Raw genomic sequence first — 21,454 nt, 5'->3', positions numbered from 1 at the left:
TCACTGAATGATGATATTTATTATTAATTTGGACTTTTACAGCTTTTCTGAGAGATGTTTCATCACAGTACATAATTGTAACAAGAAAAATAATATGGGAACTATTTTGCTAATAGTACATTTCTTTTGAAACTGCCTGCCTAATGCTTCTTAGAAAAAAAATAAAAATATTTGCTCCCTAAAGCCATCTTCTGGGCCATTAGTTAAGAGCCCTGCAATTTGACTCCTTCTTCATCTTGCATGGATTAACCAACTTGAATAAAAAAGAGAGTTAATTAGGGATTTTTTAATCACATATATCACAGGATATGCTATATCCTGTGAGAGATGAAGGATTCTGTCTGAATGCTGTGTCAGATAAGAATATCTGTATTTTGTGGACTCTGGGACACAGTATTTCAAGAAGGATGAAGGTTATTGGACATAGTCCAGAGGTCAGAAGGAAGAATGATCAGAGGTGTAGAGAACACAGCATATGAAAAAAGTCTTTCAATCTTCAGGTTTAGTTGTTTAGTCTAAAGAAGAAAAAACTGAAAAGAAATTCATAATAGCCTTCTAGTGTGTACAGCTTTCCTGTAAAGGAGAAAAACATTCCTCATGTCCACTGGGAGCAAAGCAAAAAGTAGTAGGTTTAAATTACAACAAAGGCGATTTAGGTGAGACATTACGGAAAAAAGCTCTTTGCACTGTAAGGATAGTTAAGCACAAGAATTGCCTTGGGAGGTTATGAAGAGGTTAGACAAACATCTGTCAGAAATGATTTAGGTATAGCTAATCCTGCTGTGAGATAAAGTGTTGGGCTAAATAACCTTTTGAGGTCCCTTCTAGCACTATTTTCTGTGATTCTGTGATTAGGATACTGTACTCACATTGTCCAGCAGTCAGATGTTTCTGTGCAGGGATGATATCACTGTATTCTGCTTTGTATGCTTTGCTTTGTTTTTGCTTTAAACTGATGGGAAGAATGAGGGTCTGATGTTTAAACCACTTTAGCTTTATTTGTAGTACCTTAGAAGCTTTGAGCAGGACATTAGGAGCTTATTTTCAGCCACGCATCCCTGTTCTGGTTTTGCACTAAACATGTGCCAATACGGATTATCAGTACACCCCTCAACATTAACAACTTTTACTGTGTCTTTTAGCTTGCAGTCAAACACTTATAAGGGTGGATGCTCAGTTTCTGTCTGTAAGCAAAATGCAAACAGGATTAAAAAAAAAAAAAAAAAAAAAGCCATTAAAAGAAATGTTTCATAGTTTCCCCATTCATAGAAACAAAATAAAACCGGGCATGGAGTACTGTGTCCAGTTCTGGAGCCCCCAACATAAGAAGAACATAAAGCTCATGGAGAAACTCCGGAGAAGGGTCATGAAGATGATCCGAGGGCTGGAGCACCTCTCCTACAAGGACAGGCTGAAAGAGTTCGGGCTCCAGGAGGAACTGGAGGCCATTGTGCAGCAAGAGAACTATGACATAGTTGCCATCACGGAAACCTGGTGGGATGGCTCACACAACTGGAGTGCTGCAATTAATGACTACCAACTCTTCAGAAAAGTTAGGTGAGGAAGAAGAGGTGGCAGGGTGGCCCTCTATAACAGGGAGACATATGAGTGGCTAAAAGTTAATGAAAGTGATGATATGTTGAGTCCGTATGGATAAGAATCAAGGGGAAGGCCAACAAGGGTGATATAGAGATTGGAGTCTGTTATAGACCACCCAACCAGGATGAGGAGGTGAATGAATTACTCTGTAAGCAGTTGGGAGGGTTTTCACAGTCGCTACCCTGCTACAGCAGAGAGAGAACAGTCCAGGAGGTTCCTGGAGTGCATGGAAGATAACTTCCTAACACAGCTGGTGAGGGAACCAGGGAGGGTGCGGACTTGCTGCTTGTGAAAAGAGAAGAACTTGTGGGGGAAGTAACAGTTGGAGGAAGTCTATAGGGCATAGTGACCATGAACTTCTAGAGTTTTCAATTCTTGGAGAAAGGAGAGGGATCAGTAAAACTGCCACGTTGGACTTCCAGAGGGCAGACTTTGATTTGTTCAGGAGACTGATTGACAAAGTCCCTTGGGAGACTGTCATGAAGGGTAAAAGAATCCAGGAAGGCTAGACATACTTCAAGAAGGAAGTCTTAAAGGTCCAGGAGCAGGCTGTCCCCATGTGCTGAATGACGAGCCATCATGGAAGAAGACTGGCCTGGCTGAATAGAAAGATTTGGCAGGAGCTCAGGAATAAAAGAGTGTATGGCCTCTGGAAGAGAGGACAGGCCTCTCATGAGGGATACAGAGATGTAGTAAGGCAATGCAGGGAGAAAATTAGAAGGGCCAAAGCCTAACTTGAACTCAACTTGGCTACTGCTGTCAAAGACAATAACAAATCTTTGTATAAATACATTAATAACAAAAGGAGGACTGAGGAGAATCTCTATCCTTTATTGGATGCAGGGGAAAACATAGTGACAAAGGATGAGGAAAAGGCTGAGGTGCTAAATGCCTTCTTTGCCTCAGTATTTAGAAGTCAAACGGGTTGTTCCCTAGACACCCAGTCCCCTGAGCTGGAAAACAGGAAGGTGAGGCAGAACAAGGCCTTCATAATCCAAGAGGAAATGGTCAATGACCTGCTACACCACCTAAACATTCATAAGTCTATGGGGCCAGGTGGGCTGCACCCAAAAGTATTGAAGGAGTTGGCAGATGCACTCACCAAGCCTCTTTCCATCATTTACCAACAGTCCTGGCTAACTGGGGAGGTCCCAGTGGACTGGAGGGTGGCAAATGTGGTGCCCATCTGCAAGAAGTGCCGAAAGGAGGATCCAGGGAACTACAGACCTGTCAGTCTGACCTTGGTGCCAGGGAAGGTCATGGAGCAGATTATCTTGAGTGCCATTACACACCATATACAGAATAACCAGGTGATCAGGTCCAGTCAGAATGGGTTTATGAAAGGAAGGTCTTGCTTGATGAACCTGATTTCTTTCTGTGACAAGATGACCCACCTGGTGGATGAGGGAAAGGCTGTGGATGTTGTCTGCCAGGACTTCCATAAGGCCTTTGACACTGTCTCCCACAGCATTCTGATGAAAAAACTGGCTGCTCATGGCTTGGATGGGCACATGCTCTGCTGGGTGAAACACTGGCTGGATGGCCAGGTCCAGAGAGTGGTGGTGAATGGAGTTAAATCCAGTTGGTGGCTGGTCACATGTGGGGTTCCTCAGGGCTCAGTATTGGGACCACTTCTTTTTAACATCTTTGTCAACAATCTTGATGAGGAGATAGAATGCACCCTCAGTAAGTTTGCAGACAACACATCAAGTTGGGAGTGAGTGTTGATCTGCTTGAGGGTCGGGAGGCTCGACAGAGAGACTTGGACAAACTAGATCGATATGCTGAGGTCAATTGAATGAAGTTAAACAAGGCTAAGTGCCAGGTCCTGCACTTAGGCCTCAACAACTCCATACAACACTACAGGCTTGGGAAAGTGTGGCTGGAAGCAGAAAGGAACCTGGGTATTCTAATTGATAGGCAGCTGAATATGAGCCAGCAGTGTGCCCAGGTGGCCAAAAAGGCCAATGGCATCCTGGCCTGTATTAGGAATAGTGTGGCCAGGAAGACCAGGGAATCAATCATCCCTCTGTACTCAGCACTGGTGAGCCCACACCTCGAATACTGTGATCAGTTTTGGGCACCTCAATACAAGCAGGACACTGAGGTGTTGGAGCATGTCCAAAGACGGGCAATGAAGCTGGCGAAAGGCCTTGAGAACAAGTCTCATGGAGACATCATTGCCCTCTACAACTACCTGAAAGGACATTGTAAAGAGGTAGGCGCTGGTCTCTTCTCACAAGTAACTGGTGATAGAACAAGAGGAAATTGTCTCAAGCTGCATCAGGGGAGGTTTAGACTACACATTAGGAAGAACTTTTTCACTGAAAGGGTTATCAGACATTGGAACATGATGCCCAGGGAGGTGGTTGAGTCACCATCCCTGAATGTGTTTAAAAGTCATCTAGATGTGGCACTTGGGGATATGGCTTAGTGCTGGACTTGGTAGAATAGGGTTAATGGTTGAGCTCAATGATTAAAGGTTTTTTCCAGCTTCAGTGATTCTGTGATTCTGTTCAGCCTAGAGAAGAGAAGCCTCCGGAGGGACCTTATAGTGGCCTTCCAGTGTCTGAAGGGGCCTACAGGAAAGCCAGGGAAGGACTTTTTACAAGAGCTTGCAGTGAGAGAACAAGAGGCAATGGAAGAAAACTGGAAAAGGGGAGATTTAAGTTAAACATTAGAAAGAAACTCTTTAGTGTGGGAGTGGTGAGAAACTGGAACAAGTTGCCCACTTGTATTCAAGTATTCCAGTATCACAAGTATTCAAGACCAGGTTGGATGAGACCCTGAGCAACCTTATCTAGTGGTGGGTGTCTCTGCCCATGCAGGGGGGTTAGAACTAGATGATTTCTAAGGTCCCTTCCAACTCAAACCATTTTATGATTCTGTGATCCTGTAATTCTATGATTCTCTGTTCTAAAGCTGAATATAACACAAGCTGTGAAACATCCTGGAACTGACAGATGCAGAATGATATTAAAGTGCCAGATATTATCATTATTACCTTATCAGAGAGACCATTGAAGGCATCAGTTTCAGACTGTTCTTATCCTCCGTAACACTCAGACTCTTTAACTTTGTTCTTCCATTTGGCATTCTGCCACCTGTCAGGATTTGTAGTTGGCTTTGCATTCGGCAGGAATGTGTTCGCAGTGTTGCTTCTGCATACTGAATATGACTCCAGCACAGCTACACATTGGTGGATTTTGTAAAACTCCATCTGGAGAAACGAGGAATAGGAAGCTTCTTATTTTGAAGTAGTTTAAAAGAAATTGATCATACTCTGCATGTTATGTTGACAGAGAGTGTGTGTGATTGTTGCCACTGTTCTGGCAGAGACAAGGCATTTGAAATAGCTGCATAATGTCACGCCACAGCAGTGACCCAAGTGTGTGGTTTTCATGGGTGGGATTGTTCTTGAACCCAACAGGGAAGATGGGAAAATTCTTGGTTTCTTGATCCTTTAGGAACCTGAATGTTCTTCACCATGTTTTCTGTGATGTGATCTCATAGCTTGTCACAGTTAAGTGGTGAGCTGCCTACTCTTGTTCAAGGAATGAGCAGTTTCCATTTTCTTAGGCAATCCCATTTTTTTTTCATTAGAAAGGGACAAGATAGGGAAAGGCAGGTTCTTCAGTGAGGTATCAAGAGGTGAGCTGGAAACCTCATCTGCGAATGTGGATCCTCATTGCTGCGGGCAACTGCACCACTTCATTTGCAGTCCTCAGAGTTTCACTAGTGAAAAATTGTCTTGCAAATACAGTAACAAGTGATAGAATGAGTGGAAATGGCCTCAAATTGTGCCAGGGGAGGTTTCTTTTGGATATTAGGAAAACTTCTCCACTGAAAGGGTTATCAAACTCTGGAACAGGCTGCACAGGGTGTTGGTTGAATCGCCATATGTGGAGGTATTTAAAAGACCTGTAGATGTGATGCCTAGAGATATGCTTTAGTGGTGGTCTTGGCAGTGCTAGGTTGGACTTGATGTTCTTAAAGGTCTTTTACAACCTAAACCATTCTGTGACTGTATATATGCACTTGCTTTGTATGAGGATACATCCAGTACTGTCCAATTGGTGTAATGTTATTTGAAAATACAGTGTATGTTCAGCACTGGAGCTGAAAGTGAATCATGGACTGTTTAAAATTAGATGTTGTTTAAAGATGACAAACACAGAATGTTCTGCAGGATCTATCTGATAACATTTGAAATTCATATTAATATTTTTTATAAAGGATAGAGCATTTGAATAATAGCAATTGTATTATATTTTACTTCAGGAAAAGTAATTAAAATTATAACCTTTACCCTGCTTTCAGAGATAGACACTTCTCAAGTTAATTCAAAGTTAGAGTTGTTAGGAGTTTCAAATAGTGCTTGTTACTTTTCCAGAGTTCATAAAATCATTAGGATGCATATTCTTATTAAAAAGTGGTCTTGCTTTTCCAGCCTTCTGTGAGGGAGTGTATTCCCAGCCCCAGTCTGGCATCAAGAGGTGCTGCCCCATGAAAACCCATGGTGTTTGCAAGCAGGGCAGGGTGGGCTTGGCCCCCACAGGGTGGTGGGCACCCCAGGGAAGACACATGCCCACATGGAGGTTTCAGGGCTTTTGGGAGGGATTTGACTCCCTCTCCCCAACATGTGAAGGACCAAGGGAGTTTCCATCCTCTGTCCTCTTTTCCCACTCTGGTCAAGAGGGCCAGGGCAGCCCTGCCTCCCACTCCCCATTCTTCAAGTGGTGCCTAGCCCAACTAGTGGATACAGAGCAAAATGGCTGAGCAGAAGTTAGAGCTTCACAGGCACAACTGTTTTGGTATGGGTTGCCTGCTAGAGACAGAGGTAATTGTACCTTTCAAGGCTAGTATGTTTGGCAAGGTGGGGAGCTGGTACTGAAGGGAAGGGAACAAGTAGCAATCTTTAAAAACATAAATGTCTGCCAGGATTCAAATTTCAGTCTTGAAGTGATTTCATACACTCTGTTGGCTCTGCTCCTCACCCCTGGTACTTTAGTAGTCATTAAGTGAGCTTGAACATGTTTGTATCGATAACCCTTTTTTTACCAAAAGCTATGAATTTCTAAAGCAATATGGATGCAGATATATTTGTGGTGGCATGTTGTCAGAAGCTATTTCAAATAGTTTTCAGAGACAAACGTAAAGTGGTAAGTATGCCATAACTAATCGTAGTACTAGTTTGATTTACTGTCAAACAGTCAGCTTTACAAAAAATCAATCCCAAAGCTCATAAAGTATCTCCCTAAAATTAGTATTTTTTACACTATAATGAAAGAAAAAGTGAAGTTACAGGTTTATCTTTTCTTTTTCTGTGCATTCCTGGTTGAAAGGTATCTTACAGATTGCATTGATACATAAGAGTATGTGTATGAGAGAGAGGTTATAGAAGCCATGCGTTATAAAAAGTTTTTTATAAGTATCTGAGTGATCTTTAAGCGATTCAGATGACATGTCTAACAAAGACTGTCAGCAGAATAAATGTGGTTATATATTGAACCATTAACACATGTACTTACCATAAAGGAACTTACCCAATGGTAGTTCCTGTCAGATTCCACACGGTACGTACAGCTTGTTTGTCTGATGCACTGAGAGACAACTATACCTATTTCATTTGAGGTGTGAATTGACACTTCAATTTTAAATCACCCACAGAGCACCTTAGCTTAAATCTGAGCTTCTCTCTGATACACTTTACTATTTGTCATATTTCCATATGAGTATACTGAAAAGATGTTCCAGACAATCTGCTGTAGTGTGTGCGTATGGTGCATTTGACCTCTGGACAAGAAAGGAGTTTCATCCTCCAGTGCTCTTAATTCTTATCCTTGCAGAGACTGAATTTGTTGCTTGCATTAAAATAGTATGTCTCGTTAATGCTAAGAAGCAGTGACCCACATAGCACAATGGATTCGTCAATCCCGTGACTCCTTAGCTTTCTATTCATATATCTCGTAGCAGCAAATCAACTCAGAAATCATTTAATCAGTCTGTCAATGCATCCTTCTTGTCAGTTGTCTGAATCCTGAAAATTCCAGTATTTCATTGGGCAGCACCTGGCAAAATAGATTTGAACCTAATACTAGATATTCAAACTCTGAAAACGGCAGCTCCCAGATTCACAGCTCACACACACACAAATCCTAAGAAGAGAAGTAGGATCTGGAAATTTTCTTGAATTTTGAGGCTATTCATGTGCTGATCTGGTTCTGAACTTCAGAGTGTAAACCTGTCCTGGTATGTTAGCATTTCTGAAATACTCTACATAAAGTTAAAGAAAGCAGTGCCCTTTTGTTCCCCTGATAAAGAAACAAGCTTTCATCGCTTTTTGCAGTTCCTGTGGGTTGAGGCTACAGCCTGAATAGTTTGTAACAGTCAGTGTTATGCAAATGTCAATCATATCATTACTCTGTTTATTGCCAGTATTTACATGTTTATTTAAGTACTTGCTATTTCTTTTAAGCCTTCTATAGCTGATCAGGCCAACCAAGCTCTAAAGGAACAGAACACTTTATTAGTGATATGCTTAATACAGTTTTTTTCCTCTTGTAGATGCAAGATTTACGGAATACAGAAGGAGCCCAGTATAGTTCCCATCCTCAGATGGCAACCATGAGGCCAAGGGTTCAACCTGCAGATATTAGGCAGCCAGGAATGATGCAGCATGGGCAGCTGACTACTATTAACCAGTCCCAGCTCAGTGCACAGCTTGGTTTGAATATGGGTGGAAACAATGTTCCTCACAACTCGCCCTCTCCACCTGGAAGCAAATCTGCAACTCCTTCACCATCCAGTTCAGTCCATGAAGATGAAGGAGAAGATAGCTCTAAGGTAGGCTTAGATGCTAGGATTATTATGTCAATGGTGGATGTTTTTAGGACCTGTTAAACAAATTGTATGGCCACCGTGATTAAGGTGATACTTTATACATTTTTGGTCGTTGACTGAAGTGAATAAAAGGTTATGAATACTAAACTCACAGTTCCCAGTCAATTCTTCGAGCAGCTTGAGTAAATTACTTCATTCCTCTTCATGAAAGCAAAGAGGAATCCTGTAAAACACTCGAAGGATAGCCATTCCTTTAGAACTTTAATATAAAGGTTGACTTTTCTCATTTGCATAGAAGAGATGTTTGTTCCCAGTTAAAGATCAAGTTACTGCTATAAAAAGTATGAACAGTCTGTACAATATGCTGGTCTTTGCTACTTGGTCACAGGATGAGTAAACAGAACATCATAGCAGCCAGAACAGAATGATTCTCTACAAACTTTAAAAATCTTACCTTGAAAATCTTGAAGATCCATTGTGTATTGACACTTTGGGAGATGCCGACACTCCATCATGACATATTTAAGCTTAATTTTAGTGTCAGTACAGGCATGAAATATCAACAGTAATTTACATAATAATTTCTTTAAAAGATAAATGCTGATTTATGTAACAGGTTTTGCATGCAAAAACTTCCCAGACCTTCCAAAATACTCAAAGCCTCCCAAAAATTGCACAGGTGTATTCTCTTAACTTTGCAAACACAAAAGCTGAGACACAAAAAGATTGGGACTTAGCACAAAGTCATCCCAGAAATCAGGAACAGAGCATATTGGAATTGAGAACCTCTTCAGCTCTATTTTAGGGTCACAACAAAATAAGAGTCTTGTCAGAGCAGCCCTGTAGTGTAGTGTAATGTGTATCATGCAGTGTACCATGGCCATGTCTTCTGGAAAAAAGTTGCAGACTTGTGAGGAATGTGAAGAAAGCATATGAGTCACTAAGGAGGTGTAATCCAGTCAAGAAATGTAAGTCTGATTTGTCTTCAAATTATATTGTTTTTCATGCCTCAAGCTATAAAATAATCATGTAATTTGAGACATATGTTTTAGTACATTTTTAATAAATTCTGATTCAGAAGTTTTATTTCAGTACTTTCCCCTGATTTCACAAACTTAAGGTTTAAAAAATTACTGAATAATTCATACATTTTAAATGAGCACTTCCTTACTGAGGGATACTTTAGAATACAGCTGTGTAAAAATAATTACAGGCAGCCTTTACTTATTCAGAATAATTTATGTGCTAGTCCTACTGCTTTGCTAATATTTTTGCATATATTGGGAGTATGCAAGATGCTCTAAACTTCTGGAGAAAACATCCACTCAAATAATTAAGATACCCTTTCTGCTTCTATCAAGTATTTCAGTTATTTACCCCATATTTTTCATTAACTTCTTCACTGCAACACTTCATGCTGGCTAAAGTGTAGAGTTGTGGTTTCATGCAGACAGTACTCATCTGAAGCTATTGTTTTCAATAAAGAAATACTAAGTACTGTAAACCACATAAAACTTCATCCTTTCTGTGTGTAAGCTAATTTATAGTGTGTTCAATTTTTTACCACAGAATCGCAGAATTTTTTGAGTTGGAAGGGACCTTAAAGATTGAGTGCCAACTCCCCTGCATGGGCAGGGACACCTTCCACTGGAACAGGCTGCTCAGAGCCCCATCCAACCTGCCCTTGAACACCTCCAGGGATGGAGCCCCCGTATCTCTGGGCAGCCTGTTCCAGTGTCTCACCACCCTTACACTGAAGAATTTACGCCTGATCTCCAACCTAAATCTCTCTTCTTTCAACTTAAAACCATTACCCCTTGTCCTCTCACTGCAAGCCCCTGTAAAAAGACCCTCCCCAGCTTTTCTGTAGGTCCCCTTCAGGTACTGGAAGGCCACTATGAGGTCCCCCAGGAGCCTTCTCTTTTTCAGACTGAACAACCCCAGCTCCCTTAGCCTGTCCTCATAAGAGAGGTGCTCCAGCCCTCGGATAATTTCCATGGCCCTTCTCTGGAAACGTTCCAACAGGTCCACACCTTTCTTGTGCTGGGGGCACCAGAGCTGGATGCAGTATTCTAGGTGAGGTCTCATCACGGCAGAGTAGAGGAGCAGAATCACCCCTCTCAATCTGCTGGCCACACTTATTTTGATGCAGCCCAGGATGTGGTTGGCTTTCTGGGCTGCAACTTCACATTGGTGGCTCATGTCCAGCTTTTGATCCACTGGTACCCCCAGGTCCTTTTCCACAGGGCTGCTCTCGAGTGTTACCTCCCCCAGCCAATGTTCATATCTCTGGTTGCCCCAGCCCAGGTGCAGGACCCTGCACTTGGCCTTGTTGAACCTCATCAGGGTCACCTGGGCCCACTTCTCCATCTTGTCCAGGTCCTTCTGGATGGCATCCCATCCCTCTGGCATATCAACCGCACCATCCAGCTTGGTGTCATCAGCAAACTTGCTGAGGGTGCTCTCAATGCCACCATCAATATTGTTAATGAAGATGTTAAACAACACTGGGCCCAGCACTGACCCCTGAGAGACACCACTTGTCACTGTTTTCCATCTGGACTTAGAGCCGTTGACCACTACCCTCTGGACTTGACCATCTAGCCAGTTCCTTACCCACTGAACAGTCCACCCATCAAACCCATATCTCTCCAATTTAGTGAGAAGGATGTTGTGGGAGACCATGTCAAAGGCCTTGCAGAAATCCAGATAGATGACATCCACTTCTTTTCCCTGGTCAACTGATCTAGTCACTCCATTGTAGAAAGCCACTAGGTTGTTCAGGCAGGATTTGCCCCTGGTAAAGCTGTGCTGCCTGTCCTGGATCACCTCCTTGTCCTCCGTGTGCCTTAGCATGTCTTCTAGTAGGATCTGTTCCAAGATCTTCTCAGGCACAGAGGTTAGGCTGATAAGTCAGTAATTCCCAAGGTCCTCCTTTCTACCCTTTTTAAATATGGGCATAACATGTCCTTTCTTCCAGTCACCAGGGACTTCACCTGACTGCCATGACTTTTCAAATATCATGGAGAGTGGTTTGACAACTACACCAGCCAATTCCTTCAGGACTCTGGGATGTATCTCATCAGATCCCATGGACATGTGTATGTTCAGGTTCCTCAGATGGTCACAAACCTTATCTTCACTTACAGTGGGGGGGACTTTGTCTCTCTGGTCTGCATCTTGTGGGCCATCAACATGAGAGTTGTGAGGAGAGGGGTTCCAGTGAAGGCTCTTGCCTTTTAGTTTGACCAGCAAGTCTCAACTCAGCCATGCTGTTCTCTTACCTTCCTTGCCTGATTTCCTCTACCAGGAGATTGAGACCTCTTGTGCCCTATGGAAAGCATCTTTAAAGATCTGCCAGCTCTCTTCTGCTCCCTTGTCCCTCTCAGGCCATGTTATTTTGTAAAACTCTCTTAAAATTCTTTCATGGTGTCCTGGTTTGAGCCAAGATGAAGCAAATTTTCCTTTTACTGATTTTTTTTCCTTCAGTATGATTTCTTTTAACTAGCAACAGTGTGTTCTTCTATGGCTGATAAGACACTGGAGTGTTTTTCTAACTGCTGGGTCTTCAAGGTTGCACCTTCACCCTGCCAGCTCAGACACTACGGGGAGATCTATGACCCCCCCGTAGGAGGCTGAATTAGACAGACAGCAAAACTTCCAGAGATATTCCGTTCCATGTATCTACGTAAGCTCAGAGGAAGGTCAGAGATCACAGAAGACAACTTTCTTCCCAATTCTTCTTCCCTTCTCTTCCGTCCATGGTCAGCATTCGGGGAGAACTCCGTCCATCCATCACCATCGAACCCCAGGCTCGAGCTCTCCTGACCCTCATCACTCTCTTCTTTCTCCAGCAGCAGCTCCAGGGACTGTTCCAGCTCAGGGGAGTGCTGTGGGAGTTGCTGGGGCACGGGGGAGGCGAGAGGCTTTTGCACATACCTGAACATATTTGTATATAATGTATATATTTTCTTATATCATTCATTAGTGTTTAATTAAAGCTGTGTAGTTTAGTTTTCAATCCAGCCAAGTCTCTCTCTTTTTCTCTCTCTCCTTCCCTACCTGGGTGGGTGGGGGAGGAGATCGAGAGCATTGTTGTCGTTCCTGAGTCAAATGGTGACACATGGTCAGTCTAAGGAAAAAAAAAATAAGAAAAGGCACAATACACATTGCAAAATTGAATTCAGTATGCTGAAGTAGATACGTTACCTTAAAAGTAAATTATTATAATTTTTTCCACTAAGAGAAAAGCTTTAAGGGATATTAAATTTGATTAATAATGTCTGAGGGCTTAAACTTATCTCCAGCTAGTAGGGTTTAAATTGCAAGCTTGATGGGGATCAGATAATGCCAGACCTGTCTTCTTTGAAACTCTCTGTGAAAATGCCTAGAAGCTGGCCACCACTGGAGACTGGCAGGGGTGACACGCCTGGTATGATGCAGTGATTCTGCTGTGGTTCCTTCCATAAAAGACAAGAGGGTTTGAATAATCAGCATAAGGAGTTATTGTGTTGTAGTTCGTTATTTAAACTGTTCCGCTGTATCTTTCTGTCATGTTGCTCTTCCTGGAGACTGCCAGTGAATAGATATGGATACCTAGAATAGACCAGCTTTCTGTGGACATCTTTCTTCCCAGTTGCAGCAGTATTACATTTTCTCAGAGCTGCTTTGGAGGGGCCTATGAAGGTTCTTACTCCAGAAATCCTCCGAGTGAAAGAAGGCACTGGATGGGGACAGGAAGAGACAGAACAGTCATTCTCATGTTCATACCTTTTACACAAATATAACTTGGCTAAACTTAGAGTTTTCTCTTTTATAAGCTATCCTGTAGATATGTGGTATTACTTAATAGATCAGGGCTCATTACTCAGTCCTGCAGTAGAAGTGCATATGTTGCAGTCATGTAGTAGCTGCTGGAGCTTGTCACATTTAAGCGGCTTCATGGAGTCAGTAAGATGTTCCTGCCATGAGGACTGTGTAAAAATCCACTCCCTCTGAATTCACCATATTGTTAAAAGCAACAGTGACATTCTCCCTATTTAACCAGCAGGAGAAGATGTTTGCCTATGTACCAACATTGATTCAAGGTATATTTTAAAATGGAAAATAACCCCAGTGTCAGGTGACTGCCCTTAGTTTATACCTGCTGAATGCTCAGCCTTACGTGTGAAAGAGAAGACCCTGGTCCTTTGATAGGAGGTTTAGCAGAGGAATCCCTAACAATAATAGCTATTTCTATTTAGAGAAAAAAATACATAAATCTCAGTGTCCTGTTCATGTTTGCATGAATTTATAGAAAGAGGATGACAAGAGATATTAATAAATATGTGCATTGTACACATTTGGACTACAAATATAATTGTATCCCTAATGAACCACTGATTTCTGTTCATGGAGGAAATTACCAATGCAGCTTAAAAGATGTATTCCAAATGCCTGTAATATGGAAACTTTACAAACTGATTTAATTGTTTGAGTACTGAGCTTCTTGGGTGTTCATTCTATGGTAAATATTGAAATTGTTGTTCAACATAAACAAAACTAGTGGCAGCAGCTGCTAAGTAATTTTTGGCAGTACTCATCCTCATAAAACCTATTTCGTATAGGCCTTTTGGACTTTAAATGTCATATAATCTCTTGCACAAAAAAGGAGAAGGAACTGCATTATAAAGGGCTCAGTTGCCCTATGCAGTGTTGCTCTAAAAGCAAGACAGCTGAGGTTGCTTGACCACAAGATCAGTGACAACAGTAGCATAATTATAAGGTTGTGTATTCACAGTCAGAAAGCTGCCAAGTCCATGGAAATATGAAAAATAGTCTCAGACCAAGGATATTGTTTCTGTGAGCGGTGTGCATCCCTAAATCGAATATGGGGAACTATGGTTAAAAGAAGAAGAAAGAGAAAACTTGAAAATTAATAGTTGTAAGTAACTATAAAAACATTCTAAGCAAAGTGGCCATTTACACATGCTTTACTCTGCTCCCCTCAACATTAGAATATTACATTTATGTAATTTTTGTCATAATTCATACTACTGGATCGTTAAACATGTATTTGGTTATTGCCAAGAATAATTTTGAGCTGTTTCTGGAAGTATTACTGGTTTGCAAATATGTATTTCTTCATAGATGGATAACAGAGTTTTATTCCATGCTCCTTTGAATGTCACTGGTGAAAGAATTTCAAATAATGTCTTTTAGAGGGCAGATAGTGAGAGGACTGCAAGTAGTAAGAATTAACTAACAGAAACACAACTATTAAAGAACTGCTGCAGTATATTCTTTTTATGTGGTAGAGGTTTTACAATATTTACTTTATATGATAAGAGATATAAGTGGAAATCTATGTTGTCTGTTCAGCCTATTATGCAGATGGCGCTTGATTAAAATCTATTTTAAACTACAGCGATTACTGCAAGATAGTCTGCATAAAACAGCTCTCCTAGATCCATTAAAGGCTTTGGTACTATTGCAGTTTATTTTAAATATACTTATAGACATTTTCCAGCTTCTCAAGGGACATTTGGATACCAGCGATGTGCCTTACTTGATAGTTTTAAATCCTACACTAGATATTCTTGTGATCTATTATGTGTGCAACGTGGTTAATGTACACTTTCTTAAAGTGAAAGATTATTGCTTTCTGGTGATAAATAAGTTAAATACATCACCATAATTAAGCAATAAGCCATGACAGGAGGTGGATTACCATGAGCTAACTACACCTCCAGGGATTTTGAGGCACAAGTCTATGCCTAGCAGAATATAGATGGTTTTTATTTTATTTCCCATCTGTCTCTGCTTTGGTGGTTAGAAGTGGAGTCTATGAAGCTGATAGACTGATGGGAGCATAAGGTAGGCCATCATCTCAGCCATTTGCAAGTCCTGGAATTCTGGGATTCTTTTTATTTTCATATAAGACAAACAAAATTTCCCCTGTGAGTGCCCTCTTTTTAACAGTGGGCTTTTTAAGTCTCTTGATCATTCAGGTTGGAGAGTAAGATTCTACAGCTGTTCTCAGAAGAACTTACCAGAAAACTTCTTACACAAGTTTCTGCAGTATATCAAATAGTTTAAGGGCAACTTAGGTAATATAGTATCTTAATATGCAGAGAACTTTTAAATCTCACTGGTCCAAAAATACTCTGAAAAGAGGAAATCTTTTGCAGATCATAGAGGTAACAATTTAACTATAACCCAAATTCTTGTCAAGCCTCCTTGCTTGCCGAGTTTGTGCAGAACTGTCTGAAGAGGTTAGACTGGTATTGTTGAATTAACTAGGGAGCCCTAGTAGATTACCATTTAGCTGGTAGCTTTGTGTAGGCTGTAGAATGAAACAATAGCAAGAAACTAAAAGTCAGACAACTTAATAATGGATAGCACAGTGCTTTTGTTTTTCCATATTTTTCAAGTGCTGCCAATAGGTTCCATGTCCATTAACCTTCATTTGACGATTCCTCTATTGTAACATAATACTCAGGAAAAAAGCAATTTCATGTTAAAATTGCTGTCATCACTTTGTTGCTGTGCTTAGTAAGCCACAGAAATCCAGCTTGTTCACTGTAATCACCTGGGCCCTGCTGGACACCAAATGTTGTATATAGAATTTTTTTTTTTTTTAAAATGCTCAAAATAAGAATTTCCAACCATTTTCCTCATGCAATGCCTCTGAATTTCTCTGTTTTCATGTGTTCGCTTGATATGCATCATTAAAAAATAAAAATACAAGGATGTGATTAAAGTCATGCCTAGTAGATCCTTAACCTAGAGTATACCTTTTAAGCTCGTGACCTTCTCGTACTTCAAAATGCTTGTAATGTGCAGTACTCTATCCATGCTAACAAGAGAAAAAAGCCTTTGAACCCTCTGGTAAGATCCCAGATCATTGCTACAGGTATCGTGAATTAAGTGATATATCAAGAGAAGCTGCTTTGGGATCTGTTGAGGAATCAGGACGATATCCCTTTATGCTCTTATAAATCACCTAGGAAAGTAGGGTGCTTCAGTGATCAGGGTCTCTGAGCTATCCAGTGGCAAAGTGTAGTTGCATTTAACAAATTTGCACAAATGCTCGTGCAATTTTTTTGAGGTGGTAAACAAATAATGCACATGCACTTTTCTTCATACACCATTCTCTTTCGCTCCTTTCCTCAAACTGTTTGGGGTTGGTTTTTTTTGTAAGCAGAAGAAAAAAAGCTTTGTAGCTAACTCAAGATGGATCAGAACTGATCCTCCAAAGGGGTCTAAACTGCTTGTACTCGTAAAGCTTTGTTTCTTCAGATTTTAATTAGGCATGTAAGGGGATGTCTATAACTGATACTATCTTCAAAATCCCTGGAAAGTGGACCTGCAGTTGCAGTAGAAACTGATTTGAACAGTAGTCTGGGGTGGTTCTGGGAAACAGTGAGGATAAGGAAGAGGTAGAAATGACACTGTTCCTGTGGTTTACAGGTTGTTCATGGGGTTGAACACGTGGTCAGGCTATAATGAAACTAATTTCATTTGAATTTACTTGTTATATGCACTTACAGACATTAGCAATAAAACTTAGAAAAAGGTGAAAAGATGACCAGGTGAACTGTAAGTGACATTATGGCAACTATATGAAAGCAAAATATAAAGCAGTATGAGGGAAAAAATTACATAATCTGAAAGATTTAAAGTGAATTTTATAGATGTGATGATGTGATTGTGTCAACATTTGGATTGTCAAAGATGACAACTAAAATTCACTTTTTGCATGCAAAATCCAAAATCTTAGTATCACAGAAGCTATAATGATGGATTTTCTGAATTAAATTGGCTTTTTTAATAGTACATTTCTAACTTTATGTTACAGGTCAATGGTGGAGAGAAGAGACCTGCATCAGATATGGGAAAGAAACCAAAAACTCCCAAAAAGAAGAAGAAGAAGGACCCAAATGAGCCACAGAAGCCTGTGTCTGCCTATGCATTATTCTTTCGAGACACTCAAGCAGCCATCAAGGGCCAAAATCCCAATGCTACTTTTGGTGAAGTCTCTAAAATTGTAGCTTCAATGTGGGACGGCTTAGGAGAAGAACAAAAACAGGTACAAAATGTGCTGTAGCTCAAAGGCTGTGCTTCAGGGAAGTGTTATCAGGGTCATCTAAGCACTGTAGGCAGCTTCTTTTGTTTGCCAGGATGAAACTTCAATATGTGCCATCTCAGGAATATAATTTAAAGAGACTAAGATAAGGAGAATATAGTTTATTTTCTTCTGTATCAAACCACTAAAAGAGTTTTTTAGTTTTGGGGTGTGACACAGGCTTTAAGATTCTATTTGGAATTGTTTTATGCTGAAATTGGTGGGCTTAAGATTTTATGATGTCATTGCCCTTTCTATGACTGTGGTGTAAGAGGACCTTGCTGTCAAAAATTGTATCTGTGCAATGGGATCTGACATATGTAACCTCCCAATTGCAGATGTTTCCCTGCCCCACGATGCCAGAAGAGGAGCTGGGCTCACATCTTCTCCTGACCCATCTGGCTTTTTATTTATGAAAAGCTCTTAAGATGTATTGGCCCAAAGAGACCCAGGGTGGATGTGGCAAATCAGCAGTGTTCTGGGGTATCCTCAAGTGTACATATAGGTTGTGGAAATCACATCCCATAGTTACTTTCATCTTCTATGGAAAGGCCTTGGTTCTGCAACGAGGTCAGCAAAGCTGGATCTGAACCTTTTCAGAAATCATTCCAAGTCAGCTGGATGCTTTGTTAAAGTAGTAACTCTGGAAGCTCATCATGTTCATGTGGCATGGTTTGACAAACGCCAATCACCCTCGCTGTAGCATACCATGGCTTTTCTGTTGTTATTGTTTGCATTTTTACTAACTGCCAAGAGGATGGATTGGGGAGATAAAGAAATGGCAATTTTAAGAAAGAAACAGGAAGGGAAAAGATGTGTTGAGTAAGGGTTATATTGGCTGCAGGAGTCCTGAGCAGGGGATTGATGCCAAAACAGAGAGAGGAAAAGTACTGGGACAAAACTGCATCTCATTCATTCACACTGAACATATTAGTGTTACAAAATTATAGTTAATAGGACTATGAATTCAAAGGAAAAATTTGTTATGATTTTTTGGGTAGCTAAGATCATTTGGGCTTGAAAACAAAAAGTTTTACTTTGCTAATAACTGAATGGTGTAGATACATCTAGATCTCTGTTAAAGATAACAGTGTAATAAGAATTAAGATTTGGCACTCACTGACTAACAAAAAAAAAGTTCATTCTATCTGGTATATCTAGTATTCACCATTGAATAAGGTCAGTATTTAGAAGATTTAGCTTAAGGAAAGGTTAACTTTCTGCATGCAGTGATCAAGGAAGTCACTTTGCCTGACACATTAGAGATTCTTTGTTGTGTTGGCTCTTTCTTCTCCCTCTTTTAGCATGTCCAGCAAAGGCTAAGGTTACGTCCTAGATCTGACAGGCTGTCTAGACCTTCCTAGTACAGCAGTTATGCCATAGCCAAACATTATTTTTGGGGACCATGATGGTGGGTGTTCGCTTCTGACTCAGAAAAAATATGGACTGTGCTTTTGGTTAAGTTCACAAGCAGGAAATTTTTATGCTATTCAGTTTTCTTCCACGTATCTGTCAGACAGCAGGAGGGACAGTGCTGAATCTCTCAAGCAGCAGCCACTGCTCAGCAGACTGCCCAAACGTGCAAGAAGCAGGCTGCTGTCCATGCTGTGCTTTGTCCCGAACCTCTGGCCAAAGTTGCAAAACTATAGACTATGGTATCTGTCTTAAATTGGTTCCTACTCCAAAGAAAGATCCTTGCCCAGAATCACTACCCATGGCGAAATCTGGACATCCAAACACATACCTTAGGAGTGCTCCAAGTAGTAAGATCTGTGTCTTGGACCCATCTTGCTTGCCTGTGGGATTGTGAATCCAAATTTTCCTGAAATGGTGACAAGCAGAGACCTGGACTTCTCAAGAACCTGTCTCTCTAATTTGTCTTACATCTCTCTAGTGACAACACCAAGCAAAAATTATTTACTTAGCCAGATCTTCTGCTTCATTTTCTCCACCAATTTTCATAATGACCCTTAATTGGTCTCTAATGCAGTGGTGCTGTTTTTCCTTCTATAATATTTGCTCTGCTTACAACACAGAACACTTGACTTCATGAATGGTCCAAGTATATGGTCCAAGACCATATACCAGAGATAAACTTAAAAGACTATAAAATGCACATTTCCTTAGAGCATGTCATTTCTGTAGTACCAGCAGAAAATCAAAGTCTTTCCACAGAATTCTGTTTAAGAAGAGCACATAAAATCCTAAATTTCCTGCTTTAATTTAGATTTCCTATTTGTGGATGAATGCAATAATTGACTAAGTCCTACAATGAAACAGCAGAACAAAATTTATCTACTTTATCTCTGTTGTCTTTAATTTAAGTTGTAACATAGCAGGATGTTGTGTTTTGGAATCCACATGACACATTCACAAAAAAATGGCTGCAACAAGATCTTTAAGACAATTATTCCAAGAGTTTGGGTTAGCATGTCTTTGTTGCTCTTTGACTCATTTTGCCTATTCATTATAATCTATTAAGCACATTGTTAAAACTCCAGGCCCAGGCACTTTTTAATCTAGCACTGTACAAAAAGAATAAAAGATAGTCCCAATTAAGAAAAAAAAAAAAATAAAAAATTCTATTTTCTAGAATAAATTTAAACTCATTCTTTATTCCATTAGGGATCTGATAGTACAAAGTAATGACTGCAAGACATCTTAACTGACTAGATAGTATTTTAAAAGCTTAGTTTTTCAGATCCAGAGCATTAGTAACTGTTACGAAACCTACGTTTCTGGTAGGAAAATTGGACTCTAAAAATACAAATGATTAATGTAGCATTTGGAACCTGGCATTGAAGAAGCTTCAGAAATTCAAAAATAGTTAAATAAAGAAACAATAACATCATTAGAGGAATATTTGTTGATGAATTATAGTTGCTGAAAAGGATTCAATTATCATAAAGCTTCTGGCTTTTATGTTTTGGAAGCTAATGCTTATTCTGGAATTTAAATAGAGTTATATTTCCAAATTATGTTTCCTGAATTGGAACTCCTTTTACAATTTAAATAGTAAATATAAATGAATCGGAAAGTAGAACATAATGCAACTATTGAGAAAGAAGAATAACCTCATGTTTTCATGCCAAAATGAAATCTTCTTTTTTCCTACAACCTGAGCCAGCTTTTTTCTGAAATGCATAGAATTCTTCTTGTGTATTCATGAAGACTGACCACAGAATAAAGGTATTGAAACTCAGTACGGTAACTACCTAAGGGCAGTATATATATGTATCTCTAAGCCTTTTGCAACAAAATTTTGATAACCTGACATAACGCACTGTAGCTTGAAAGGGTTTCTTCAAGAACCACATATGGTTTTCAAACTGTGAACAAACTAGTAAAATGTTGTTTGAGAAAATAGCATTTGAATGACAAAAAATGAAATGTTATTATGAACTAAATGATGGTGGGTACCTCACTGAAGTAAGGGGACAGTTACACTTAAAATGGATTTTGCTCTGATGGTCTTACCATGAGAATATTGTAATTTATTAGATTAAATCAGATGCCAGTGTACTTCCACTCTCTTTTTACCATATGAAGGCATTTGCATTTTTGGGTTGTGTGTTATAACTGTGCCCATTAATTTCTGAGCATACAAGGGCCATTTGCAAAGCTTGCTGGTGTGGGTCTGGGTTTTGTTTGTCTGAGCCTATCTGCACAGAGAAGTCTAGAAATTAAAAGGACATTACTTGTCATGGTGGGCTTTGTCATGGTTTCTTCTCAAATTTGGTACAAGAATTACACAAGATCAGAAGCAGGGACTGTGCCTATTCCTCAGTTTTTCACTGTGAATGTTTTCTAAAACTGTTTAGATTAATAAACCTGTGAATAGAAAGCAGCTGTAGCAGTAGTGTGTAGAAGTATGTTCTCCTCAATGCTGTAACCATAGCACAGGGA

General features: G+C 40.2%; 1 protein-coding gene across 1 annotated transcript in view; it reads left to right on the top strand.

Annotated features, from left to right (window-relative positions):
• TOX (thymocyte selection associated high mobility group box) overlaps positions 1 to 21,454 on the top strand; it is a 226,659-nt gene that overhangs the window by 170,324 nt on the left and 34,881 nt on the right. The window contains exons 4-5 of the mRNA XM_051609767.1: positions 8,167 to 8,445; positions 17,282 to 17,512. Of these exons, the coding sequence (XP_051465727.1) occupies positions 8,167 to 8,445; positions 17,282 to 17,512 (510 nt within the window). The remainder of the gene's footprint in view (positions 1 to 8,166; positions 8,446 to 17,281; positions 17,513 to 21,454) is intronic.

The sequence above is a fragment of the Apus apus genome, chromosome 2 (genome assembly GCF_020740795.1).
Source record: "Apus apus isolate bApuApu2 chromosome 2, bApuApu2.pri.cur, whole genome shotgun sequence".
In the NCBI taxonomy this organism is placed as follows: Eukaryota; Metazoa; Chordata; class Aves; order Apodiformes; family Apodidae; genus Apus; species Apus apus.
Note: the sequence above shows the minus strand (reverse complement) of the source record. Positions and strands in the feature narration are given on the sequence as shown.